Source organism: Cicer arietinum, chromosome 6, assembly GCF_000331145.2.
Source record: "Cicer arietinum cultivar CDC Frontier isolate Library 1 chromosome 6, Cicar.CDCFrontier_v2.0, whole genome shotgun sequence".
NCBI classification, from domain to species: domain Eukaryota; kingdom Viridiplantae; phylum Streptophyta; class Magnoliopsida; order Fabales; family Fabaceae; genus Cicer; species Cicer arietinum.
Window position 1 is genome coordinate 16,906,943 of NC_021165.2, and position 12,557 is coordinate 16,919,499.

General features: G+C 31.5%; 1 protein-coding gene and 1 non-coding gene across 2 annotated transcripts; both read right to left on the reverse strand.

Moving 5' to 3' along the window:
- Positions 1-295: 295 nt before the first annotated feature.
- Positions 296-367, reverse strand: TRNAT-UGU (transfer RNA threonine (anticodon UGU)). Its single transcript has one exon. It is a non-coding gene; the product is annotated as a tRNA-Thr (tRNA).
- Positions 368-2,811: 2,444 nt separating this feature from the next.
- Positions 2,812-12,184, reverse strand: LOC101496676 (uncharacterized). The gene is made up of 18 exons (XM_004505147.4): positions 11,907-12,184; positions 11,478-11,651; positions 10,835-11,016; positions 10,570-10,675; positions 9,141-9,217; positions 8,646-8,733; positions 7,272-7,458; positions 6,979-7,105; positions 6,538-6,618; positions 6,329-6,430; positions 6,110-6,205; positions 5,842-5,916; positions 5,027-5,146; positions 4,391-4,519; positions 3,859-3,936; positions 3,452-3,538; positions 3,209-3,295; positions 2,812-3,109 (listed from the first exon to the last, which is right to left on the reverse strand). Exons 1-18 carry the CDS (start codon positions 11,959-11,961, stop codon positions 3,059-3,061), a joined length of 1,902 nt encoding a protein of 633 aa, XP_004505204.1. The 5' UTR covers positions 11,962-12,184; the 3' UTR covers positions 2,812-3,058.
- Positions 12,185-12,557: the final 373 nt, after the last annotated feature.

Below are 12,557 nucleotides of genomic sequence, written 5' to 3' on the forward strand. Positions count from 1 at the left end.
TGCATTTGGGCTATATGAAAAGCTCGAAATGCCATTATCTTTCAAAGTATAAAACTTAATTTGGTGTATGTTCTAGAATCTATTAAATGATGGTCTTAGTTTAGGGCTAATTTTTTATTCAAAATCACTCCTCTAAGTCAGGTAAATAAATGTGAAAAAATTTATTGGTTGTCTTGATGTGTAAAAAATATAAAAAGTCAAAAAAAACAACAATTGAAAAGAAAATAAATAAATGTGAAAAAATTTATTGGTTGTCTTGATATATGTAAAAAATATAAAAACTCAAAAAAAACATTGCCCCCATGCAGGATCGAACTACAGACCTTCAGTTTACAAGACTGACGCTCTACCACTGAGCTATAGGGGCTTCATTTTGTATGTAAATTTGTTACTTAATATTTGTTTAATTCTGGATTGATAAAAGAAAAAAATAATTATCCTTAGAAAAAAAATCAAGTCCAAGACTGATTGATTGCTTACTGTTTGAAATAAACTGGGTGATGCTTGATTTGGGTAACTATAATGTGAACAAAAAGAACAACTTATTTAATAAAAATCAAGAATTAGAATCAACCTTTAAAGCATCAGTTTTTCCTTTGGAATACAATTGTTTATAATATCTCTAGTAAATTCATCTGGATTCTTCCTATGATCAATTAAACTAAAACCAGAAATAAGTCAATAGTTAAATTCAAGTTAAAAAACATATTATGTCGTTTAAGGAAAAACATAGAAGCACATAAAAATGTAAAACACTCACTCTACAACCTCCATAGGAACCTGAATGTTGCGGTTTTCTGCCATTGCTGGAAAATTCAAGTAAAATGTTATCAATTTGGAACATACACAAAAAGTAAAACATAAAAAATGCATTATAAGGAAAGGGGAAGGAAGTGTATAGAAATACATGCGTTGGAGGAGTGGCATTTGAAAGGCAGCGTTGAAGGTAGACACTATAAGGTAAAGCTGGTGGATAAGTCCCAAAGTTTTCTGAATGGAGTTGCAGTTGCTGACCTAGTTCAAGTTGTGCATAGCAACATCAGCTACTGCAGAAGTTGTTGTGTTGTTTCTTTGAAAGATCAACATCCCATTTCCACTCGCAACTGGATTTAGTGATGAATCCATTCGTGTTTCTCTATAAACTGAATTTTTTTTTTTTAAAATGTTCAATCCAACATGCATAAAACTAGTAAAAGCAAGAGAGTATAAGTATAATGCTTCGTGCCTAGAGAAAGAACGGCGGAGAGAAAGTTCAGGAACGAGAGAGAGCTCGCAAAGAAGAGAAGATGAAAAGTGGCGAGAGCGCAAAACACAGAGAAGAATGAGGTTGCAGAGAGAAGAGGAAGAGGAGGAAGTCTTTTTTTATTTTTATTTTTTTTTATTTAATATAAGAATTAAGTTAATTAATTAATTTTATATTCATTATACATGTAAGTATAAGGTGTAAGTATTTTTGTCACATAAACCGTGTAAAAATAACATTTCTCTTTTTAAAAGTTTTAACAGAAACGATTATAAATTAAGATAAAAAAAGAAATTTCAACCTCATTATAAACGAACATATTTTACTTAAGCTGGATGAGTTTTTATTTTCTCTTCTAAAATTTTCAAAAATTAAGACTACTTTTAATTTTTAGTTTTTATTTTTGGTTTTAAGTTTTTAATTTTAAGTTCTAAATTTCTATTATTAGTTGAGTTTTGATTTTGATTTTATTTAAATTGAATCACTATTTTTTACTCTATCTCATTATGAATTCACTAAATATAAAATAAAAATAATTAAAAAAATGTATCTCACTATTTTTATTTTTACTTTATGTTATTATTTAACTTTCAACTTTATTATTTTTTTATATTTGTAATTTAATTAATAATATATAAATAATTAATACATATAAAAAGTTCTATATATATTACATTATTTAAAATATATCAGATCTTCATTTTAGTTTAAAAACATGAGAGAAATTCCAAAACTGTGAATTTTTAAAATATAGTGATCGATTTTGAATGTTAAAATATAGTGATCTATTTAAAAAAATCTCACACCTAAAGAAAAAAGAAAGAATCCTAAAAAAAAAAACATTAATGCACTTAAATATTGATTCAAGACAGATTTCTGTAACGAAAAAGAAAAAGTAATATGGAATATAGAAGGAAGAAATTTCATTTATCTAACCGTATTCTTTTTATTTTTGTTCGCCAAAGAGAAAGAAATTTCCTTTGTCTACCATTCACTGATCAGTGAAGGTGGAGTTGAAGATGAGAATGAGATAAAAGAAAAACAAAATGAATGAAAGAAGATGCAACAGGGAAAGTAAAGAAATTTGAAATATGAAAATATTGTCAAATTTGAAGATTGAATTTAAATGTGTAAGAAAAAAAAAGAGTTAAAGTAAATGATATATTAGTCAATAGATACTCTAATCGGTAAAAAAGTATGTTGGGTAATAATTAGTTTCATGAATAAAGAGATGTTTCATACAATTATATCTTTGTAAATGAAAATGTGGCATAAAATAGGAGAGAGGTGAAAAAACCATTTGAATTCTATCAAATTTAATAAAGGAGAAGAAAAATACAAAAAAGAAAAACTTGAAAGGACTTATTCACTGTTTTCTGGTGGCCGACAACGTACTCTGGCTGCAATTTTTGGTCAGTTGAGGTCAGCGAATAATGTATTATTTTTTGTCTTTAAAGTGAATAATCGACTTCTTCAAATATACATAGTAATAAACCTCAATAATGTTGGAATTGGAAAAATGAACTCTTGGTGGTGGCAATTCAAGTGCCATGGACAAAAATCACAACTAAAATGAAAGGATTATAATTTATTTTGTAGATATCTCGCTTTCTTCTGCTCATAGTTGTTGTATAGTGTAAACATAAACATGGTATACATAAATGGATTATTCTTTCAAGTAATCCAAAATTGAAAAAGCATTGAGAATAAATATTCCAGCACTGGTCTAGCAGCTATTTTCAGTAACATTCGAGAACAATCTCTAGACTAAGAATTGAAAACTTCACTTCTTTCTGTATTTGACACCGTGTTCATTCATAATTTGGCTACTTGATGACCGAAGGTCGGGTCCACGCAGACAACCACCTAGAAAATTTGTATAATTAGATTGTTACACAAGTTACAAAATCAAAATATCACTGTACAGTATTTTGAAAATACTATTTTCTTAAGAAAGTAAATTACCTTCCCAACGCTTTTGCCTGAATGGAGATACTCAACAGCATCAGCAACAGAATGAAGGCCTATAAATCTCTTTGGATCCACAGCAACCTGTGTTAACAAACGAGAAATCGTAAGCAAACACAAACTTTAGCATGACAACTGCCAAAGATAACAGCTAGCAAATACCAGAACATTATGCCTTAAATTTTTTTTGTTCATCCACAATATAGAATTGGAATGCATATATATATATATATGAACTACCTTTAGTTTTCCGGAAGAGTAAAGGTCAAATAACTTGTTAAGGTGTTCTTGGTACATGTGACTATATTGCACCAGGAAAAAGCCAGCCTGAAAAGTTTGCCCAAGTATATATGACAATGAGAAACACATATTCGTATTAAAAAATGGAAGTTTGTATATAAGATTGAAATCTTGGGATAAATTTTTAACTTGGGAAACAATCAACAAAAATAGGTCGCTTGTCCAAAATTAGAAAATTCAAAATTTCCCCACTTTGTTTATGGTGTTTAATTAATACTCTAACTTAAATAGGTTAAAAAATCATTTATAATAATATTTATTTTGTAACTACTTATGAAATGAGCAATTAGAAACAACAAAAAAGGTAATGGCTGCCTAAAAGTGCATAACTTCATATTTCTACATACCACAGTTTGACTCTTTGACAAGAGCTTCTCACATAGTCCAGGATATTTTGATGGCGTCCAACCATTTTCTCCTTGATACTGATATCAATGAAAACAAGAAATATGAAATCAATATTGTTCATCAACAATACATTTCTTTTGAGGATAAAAAACAACTTATATCTAGCACACTATTCTAGAAGGACTAATACTGGGTAATTGCTTCATGCATTCTTTTACTCTGCAGATAAATGGGACAGAGAGGCTAGCATTAGGGGGAGGATTCAATAATATGGTAATATAGATAGCTAAATTCAAATTTCATTTCAGACATCTGAGATGGGTTACAGAACAATATGATCCATATAACTGGTGAATTTGACGATCAATACCATAGAAGTTAAAATTTATTTTCCATTATACTTTAATAAGGATAATCCAAGGTATTCCTTGAAATTTAGAATCACTAAATGAATCATGCTAACTTGTCAAGAAAAAGTAGCTAGTACTTAGTAGTATTTTGAAGATGCAGTGAAAATTTTTAAGTAAAAACCTGAGAAATCATGCCAATGACAATGAGTCGTCCATGGACTGCCAAAGCATCCAAGCACAACTTTAACATGTCCCCACCAACAGATTCGTAGATGATATCAATACCTTTCGGGAACTCTTTCCTTAGAACCTGCAACAGCAAGCCACAAACTTATCTTAACATGTTGATACGAAGCAGTTTACATAGGCTATGTCCATTTGGTTTTGAGCTTTTGTCAGAAAACGTAATAAAGAGTATAGACTCTATAGAGGCATTCCATGATCAAATGGCTCAACAGACATGTTGTATCTCTCGATTCACTACTTTCTCAACAGTTTTAAAAAGTATTTCTACCACTGGTTCACATATACAACAAAAATAATTAGTATCAAGGTGATAACCAAAGGACTTATTTACATAAAGGACTCATAAACCAGAGTGTTTTATAGTTCTTCTGTGTAATTCATTTTAATAAATATCAAACATGAATTAAAGAATTGTGATAGCCACAACCTTAACAAACAAATAAAAATCAACATAAAGAATTTTCTCCGCATTGGGTGACATCAGCTATGATCAAACAATGCTATAATATATGATAGTATCTTGAAGTTATTGTTAGCAAAACCCCAAACAAATCAAAGGATTAAAAAATACCGTTTTTATATCTTCACTGTGATAGTCTATGACTCTGTCGACTCCCAATTCTTTCAGAAGCTTGGCCTTTGCCCCACCTCCACAAGTGGCAACCACGGTATTACCAGCTAATTTTGCAAGCTGCATAAATAATCCAGATTACTAAGCCCGGCAATGGAACATTAGACTAGGAAATCTGGATGGAACACATACAAAATTACCTAACAGATTTGAGCGAATTTCATGTTTTTTTAAAAATTTCTTCTTCATCTGTTTATATTACACAAAGTAATAATACCTCACTACTACTACTACAATGCACCTACGAAATCTTCAAATGTTTGTAGTCTATCTTGACTACTTTTTGCCTCTCTTTGTTTCATAGACATAGAATCTCATATTTAGAGTCCAATAATATAAATAAATAAAATGGCAAGAACGTATACACCATGTCTCATAAAATAACCGAAAAACAACAACTTGCAATCTTTATCTTAAATAGTGATTAGTTATCTTAGGTCTCAAGAAGCACATGTAAGAAGAGTTCTTTTTATGATCTCAGGAACAAATAGTGCTTGGTAAAAAGAGAATAAAAATAGTATCAATAACTAATGTATTCCAACAAAATAAGATCCTAATGTAACTAAAGAAAACAAAAGATGCTGAACTCTGTCTCAATTGGGATGTTTAGTTTGCCGTTACTCAGACTCTGCCTACCAGTACAAAATATCAAGAAGCTTCCAATTTGTTCGAACAAATAATTCCTATTTCCTAGTAACACAGACACAATATATATATATATGTTTGAGAAAGGTGGAGTTGGATTTTGAAGGCACCTGAACAGCAAACTGACCAGTTCCTCCTGCCGCAGCAGTAACAAGGACCACTTTTCCAGATTCCATCTGTCCTGCCTTTACAGTAAAAAAGTTCTTATCAGGACATGCCAATCAAGTAGAAGATTAAGAAGCACTAAATATAAGCTTCATAGATGGTAGCAAATCATGAAAAAGATTAAATTTTATTGATACATGACATTATTAGAGTTTCAAATATTAGCAAATCAGGATACATGTGAAGCAAGGAGACAAACTTATATTAATCCACCTTTTCTAGAGCAATTGAAGCTGTTAATCCTGATGTAAGCATGGCAACACCTTCCGGTTCTGGTCTAGGCATTGGAAGGGCGTATTTCGAAGGAATCTAAACCAAGTAACAGGACAACATGATTAATAACTTGCATTATAATAAGTGGTAGATGGAAATACCAGTGATTAGGTCACTGTAAGAAAGAAGAATATTAACAATATATTAAACACTGCTCACCATTGTAAATTCAGCATAGCCTCCAAAAGTCATGAACGCACAAGGCATGCCAACTTTCAAGTCAGTAACAGAATCCCCAACTGCTGCAATTACTCCCACAGCCTAAAATATAAATGGAAGTATGAAACTCAGTACACACATGAGTATAGGCATACTGCATCAAGTGGTAAGCTTCATAAATAAAATTTACGATTGGGGATGCATCATACCTCAAATCCTGCATCAAACGGAAGACGGGATGCAGTGTCACTGTTATTGCCACCAAAATAGCGACCTGAGCTAAAATTTACCTGTCATTACAAGCTCATGTTAGAATTCTAGACAAAATTCTGATTAGTAAATGAAATCAGGGTATATCATGTTAAAGATAGACACGAGTGTAGTGTTTCTAATATACAGGAAATTCACTTGTATATTAGATTAATAAGATCAGTGAGTATTTCATGCTAAGTCCATGCTGTTTCCTTTGAACTTGAATTTATTGAGCTAATCTGTAATTCTTTCATTCAATTAGTTAAACAGCCTAACCAAAGTACATTTACTACAATTCAGGCAATTTGAAAAGAAGCTAAGTCCTAGACATGTCTTCAAGAGAGATAATTAAGAAAATAAATGCACACACAATCCTCTAGAAAGATGTAACAACTTACATCACTAGCATTTACACCAGCATAGATTATCTTCACAAGAACATAGTTTGGTTTGATAGGTAATCTCAGTGGTGCTCTTACTACACTGGTAGCATTCCGAAAGTTGTGAGTCAAGGTCTGAACAACTCTGCAAACAGTAAGTAGATATATGAAAACACCAAATATCCTATCTTTATATGAATAAAATCATGATAAAACATAGTCAACATATCAGTCAGAAAACAAACACCTTCCAGAGGCATTTGTGTGTAATGTGTGTGTCATAACAAGAGAAATAAAGTTGAAATACACACATTTTCTCAAAACTCTCAGGTAGTTTAATTGGTGGAGCTTTGTATTCAGTTCTTCTCCTGGAACGTGTAGAACGCAGCAAGTACTTTGCTTCTTCTGATGGGGTGGGCCAGTACTCAAGACCTCGCCGATTAGTAATCCATAGGCAATCGCCGGCTTTATTCTCATCAGTGATGAGCTCAAAAGCACCTTGAGAGGTTAAAATACTTTCATATCAAAATTTATTTATACATGATAAGAAATATAATTCGATCACTGATAGGGGGACATTCATCTGTTAAAAAAAAAACTCAAGGACATTCTCATAAAGTGTATTTTCTATTTTGTATATAATATGTACTCTCATAATAGAGTATTGCTATATATTATTAAGAAAAGTTGGCACAAAATGCAATAATAGAGAGGTGGCTGCTCTGCCTTTTTTTTTAAAAAGATTAGTTAAAAAATAAAAACCAGTTTCTTTGACAGAAATCACGATTCTTGCATATTGAGGAAACAGGTTTTATACTAATTATCATTTCTGGTTTAAATAATATTTCTGTGTGTTATGATACAAAATATGAAGTACTTCTAAGACTTGGATTATCCCTAACTCAATCCTACAAAATTGATCAATTTGTAAGATAAAGGATGTGTTCCACTTATAAACATTTTTTCATGTCATATTTCATCCAACGTGGGATTCTTGACACCCGCTCATACTGATACCAAGAATTGAACATTTGGAGAGTGACCCCGTGACCCAATAGCGAGCAGCCCAAATAATCTTGGATAGTTTCTAATAATCTTAGAATTTGAATTGGAATTAACTCAATTCCACAAAAATGGCTTGCATAGGAAGAGATATCTTTCACTTATAAATATTTTTTCATGCTAATATCACAGATTCACATCCAATGTGTGACTCTTAACGGAACTAAAATTTATTTATATTAGTACGTATAAGACTCTTCAACGATGTTTTTAAAATTACACAAGTGATTAAACTAGCAAGAGTATTAGTTCTTGGTTTATTGGTCTAATCCTAGTTAATCCTTAGACAAAGATAATAGTTAATATATACTTTTTTATTATTATATGATACATACACAAATAAAATTAATAAATAATTATAATAAATCAAGTTACTCAAACTTTAACTTAACATAAAAGGATTGTGTTATACACTTCGCAACACAAAATTATAACACTACTCCTCAAGTTAGAAAAATTTAGGAGACGTGCATACAATGCAAAAGAGGGTAACAGAAACCTATCAACCAGCTATATGAGGCAGCAAGACATTTGTTACTTAAGAGTTAAGGGGCAACAAAGTATAAACACCCACGCTCTTTTGGCCAAGGATCATCAAAGAACAACGAAACATGCAGACTCACCTTTCACCACCATTTCCATAGGTACAAAGCCCCCCATCATACTAAGGAATTTGGGACCGATCATTGTGCCCATGTCTGTTTCAACAAACTGCACGAAACATTTGGGGAATTATAGTAAATTGTAATAAAGCATACAACTTGTTTTGAAAATAGAAACACATTTAAAACCAATCTATGTTGGCTAAAATAATAAGGAATTTGGTTTTCCTTAAACAATGTCATGCCCAAGTTTTGTTTAAGTGTTTGTGACTTGAGTGCTATATTCACATACCAAAATTAGTGATTATTTTGAGAAAACATTTTCAACGTTTGTTGCACAAAATTTTGGAAATAAAAAATAAAGTAAAGAATAATGTGATATCTTAATAATTAAAGGTGAAATAAAATATTATAAAAAAATTTCAAAACATAATTGGACTCTATTATTTCCATAGGTTAAAGATTACTAATACAACCAAAAATGTCCATTCTTCAAAGTTCAAAAACAACTCTTACCTCAGGGCAAAGCACATTAACTCGGATTCCTTGACGTTTGTATAATCGAAGTGCTCTAGAAAACATAATAACACCACCTGCGAAGTGAAATAACAGTTTAGGAAGCAATAGTAAGTTCTTTGTTTGGCTAAGAAATAAGCGTCAAATTTACCTTAAAATTGTCATATTATGAAGGCACATATTAACTTAAATTAGTGAAATATATGTTAATTTTACCCTATTTAGATATATAGTTGTTATTAACACTTATTTCATGAGAAAGTTAGATAATTGCATCTGAAACTCTGTGTGAATAGGTGAATGATTCATCAAAGAAAAGCAAAGAGGCCAAAACAGCAAAAATTCGCTTAGCTAAAATAAATTCACTAAGCAAATTCAAGGCAAGGAAAAATGAAAACATTTCAGAGCAAATTCGCTTAGCGAACTTGAGGCGGTTCAAATTCCTTTACTGTGAAGTTATGTCAAATTCGCTTAGTGAAAATGGATTCGCTAAGCGAAATTTCACTTACTCAGCTACTATAAAAGGAAATTTTGCTAAAAATTCAAGGGATTCACTTTTTGACAGAGAGAGCAGAGGAATAGGAGCTTTGATTCATCATTGAAGAGCTATATTCTTGTGTATTTTTTATTGCTACCATGATAATGATTAGTTAAACTTCTCTTTGTTGGGATTAGATGTAATCAATCAAACTCCCATCTATCTCTTTTGATTATATTTATATGTTTTGGTTATCTTTATTCTTAATGCTTGTTACAGCTTGATCATCTATAATATGATTCAAAGTTTTATTGAAAAATACTCTTTGAATATGATTTCTAGGAATATAATTAGATTTAATAGTCGTAGATCATCATTGTTTAATGCAAACTTTTTTGTTAAATATTCGAGGAGTCGATGTTTAGGAAAGACGGTTGATTTCTCAACTTATTAAGGAATTAATGATGTTTGGTTAGTGATGATGATGTTGTTGATGTGTAACAAAGAACGTGTATGTTAATCACTAAGATACGAGATAGCTAGATTGAAGAAATCTAATCCTAAAGCTTTTACTTTTTATTGTTATTTAATTTAAGCTTTTCTAAACTTAAGATTATACCTATTGTTGAATGACTTAACTATCGCTCAAGTCCCTGTGGACACCATAACTTTTTATATTACTTTGATACATTTATTCTTAAGAAAAAAATTATACCACTATAATACTAGTGAAGGGTACTCAAGGAAGCAATAGAAAGTTACAAGTTATGCGGAGATACACAACTCAATGTTTGGCATTCTACCAAAAACAACTTTATTAGTTCTACCTTGAATTTTTCTTAATTTTTAAACAACTTATTAGCCAAAAGCTCTCTTCTTAGAATCCATAAGATATCCTTAACATATAATTAAAATTCAACAGAAAGTTCTCTAGCAGAATAAATGACAAACCTTTAGAGCCACTATAAATAGGGTCAAGATACATTGGATAAAGACCAGAAGCAGAACCCAAATTGATAATCACACCAGGCCTTTTCGCAGCTTCCATGGTTTTAATCTATTGAAATGAAGACAACCAATGTCACCAATAATCAATGGTTAATGGTTTCAAGCCCCTATATTTTTATTTAAACAGCAAAAGATGAACCGTATGATCTATAATGTGAAAGAAAATCCTTATATGAAAAAGCAAAACCAGGTAACATTTGAAGCTCACCGCCAGACGGGTGCCGTCAAAAACAGCAATAAAATTGACATTAAGAGTGCGTCTCCAGGAATGAGTGCCATCCGTTTGATCCTTGTCGAATGGTATAGGGTTAGCAATCCCTGCACTGAGAATACAAATGTCTAGCCCTCCATATGTTGAAACATGCTTCTCAAATGCAGCAGCTAGATCCCCTGTTGGTAGGTATGAGTTAATACATCTGTCTCTGTATCTGTATATATACACTTAAAATAACAAACTAGCATGTGTATTTGATGATTTATGTCGCATTTATATGTAGTACATAGTGTATTATATTATGTTACTTCATGATTGTTGGAGGTTGAAAGATGTGGAAGACAAAATGTTAAGTGGTGTTATTATTTTTTCTCTTTATGCTGAATAATTGGAAGATATTGGAGGCACCTAAGCTGATGGTAGAGTGCCAATAGTACGTTGGGGGTGCCAAGTGCCAACTGAGGCCCAATCTAGATAAGGTTCAAACTTTTCCCACACTTCAAAGTCACTTTGGAAGTACACAGTTAAAAAAAAAACACACACACACAGTACAATATTAAATGTGAATGTTGCATATGTATTATATTGACAATGCAATAAGAAATGGAGGTGAACATGAGACATTAGCCAAACGTACTTGAGTTGGTCACATCGCATTTCACAAATATGACAGATGGATGTTCTAAGTTGGGATGAAACTTGGTATTAATTTTCTCGACAAGTGTTGCAACTTGTCTTCCCTTTTCTTCAGATAAATCAACAATTGTGATAAATACACCTTTCTCTGCAAGAGCTAGAACAAGACCTTTACCTGTATGTACACACACAAACCAGAAACAGAGATTCAGATTACACGCATCAACAATAACCAACTAATAAATTAATCAAGGTATGCAAGATGAAGAACTTGAGTACGTCGATTACAAATATTTGTGTTGCAAATGAACAAATTCTCAAAAAGTGAAATCGGTATAATAAAGCGATGCTCGTTATGTAAAATTCACGATAACATGGCGTGTTCGAATAATTGAAAAGTGAAAATCGAAGATATGATTGGGGTTGTTACCGATCCCAGATGCACCCCCAGTGACGAGTGCTGACAAACCAGGTTTGATCTTCATTATTATCGTTCTTCTTCTTATTCTTCTGTTTTCCTCAAAGCACGGTGAGATTATTGATAACAGAGACTGAAGCGACAATTCTATCTGTAATTATACTCTCAGATACGGAATCGCTTTTCGACTTCAACTAGTAATTTCTTCACTCATTACGGCCATATTTTAATATTTTATTATATTATGCTAATTTCCATTTACAGTATGTGTTTATTTTATATTTTCCATAGTAACAAAAAATTAATAAAAATAAGAATATGAGATATAACGTGGGGTGACCGTCGATTATTCTTCTTGTTTTCGTCGAAATAACTTGCCTAGAAATGAGTGGCGATGATTCTTCCGTTGCCTTCATACTCAATTGCCTTTGTTGACTTTGATTTTTACATGACGATGAGAGGATATGAACAAAAATGCATATTCACGAAATTGAAGACAATGTGATGCCGCCACCACGTGTAGTATGCGAACATGTTGATGAGTCATAAAAAAAAAAAAAAAAACATGTTATTTTTTACACAAATATGCGATCTCCACAACGTATAAAAATAATAATAATTAAAAAAAAAGTGATTTTTCATTATATGTGATTTGATAAAAAA

Coding starts and splice junctions, on each gene's coding strand:
- LOC101496676 (XM_004505147.4), bottom strand. CDS start 11,961: ATGAAGATCAAACCTGGTTTGTCAGCACTCGTCACTGGGGGTGCATCT. Junction 8,734..9,140: donor TTAATGTGCTTTGCCCTGAG/GTAAGAGTTGTT, acceptor TGTTTCGTGCAG/TTTGTTGAAACAGACATGGG. Junction 6,431..6,537: donor CGTTTGATGCAGGATTTGAG/GTATGATGCATC, acceptor TTTATATTTTAG/GCTGTGGGAGTAATTGCAGC.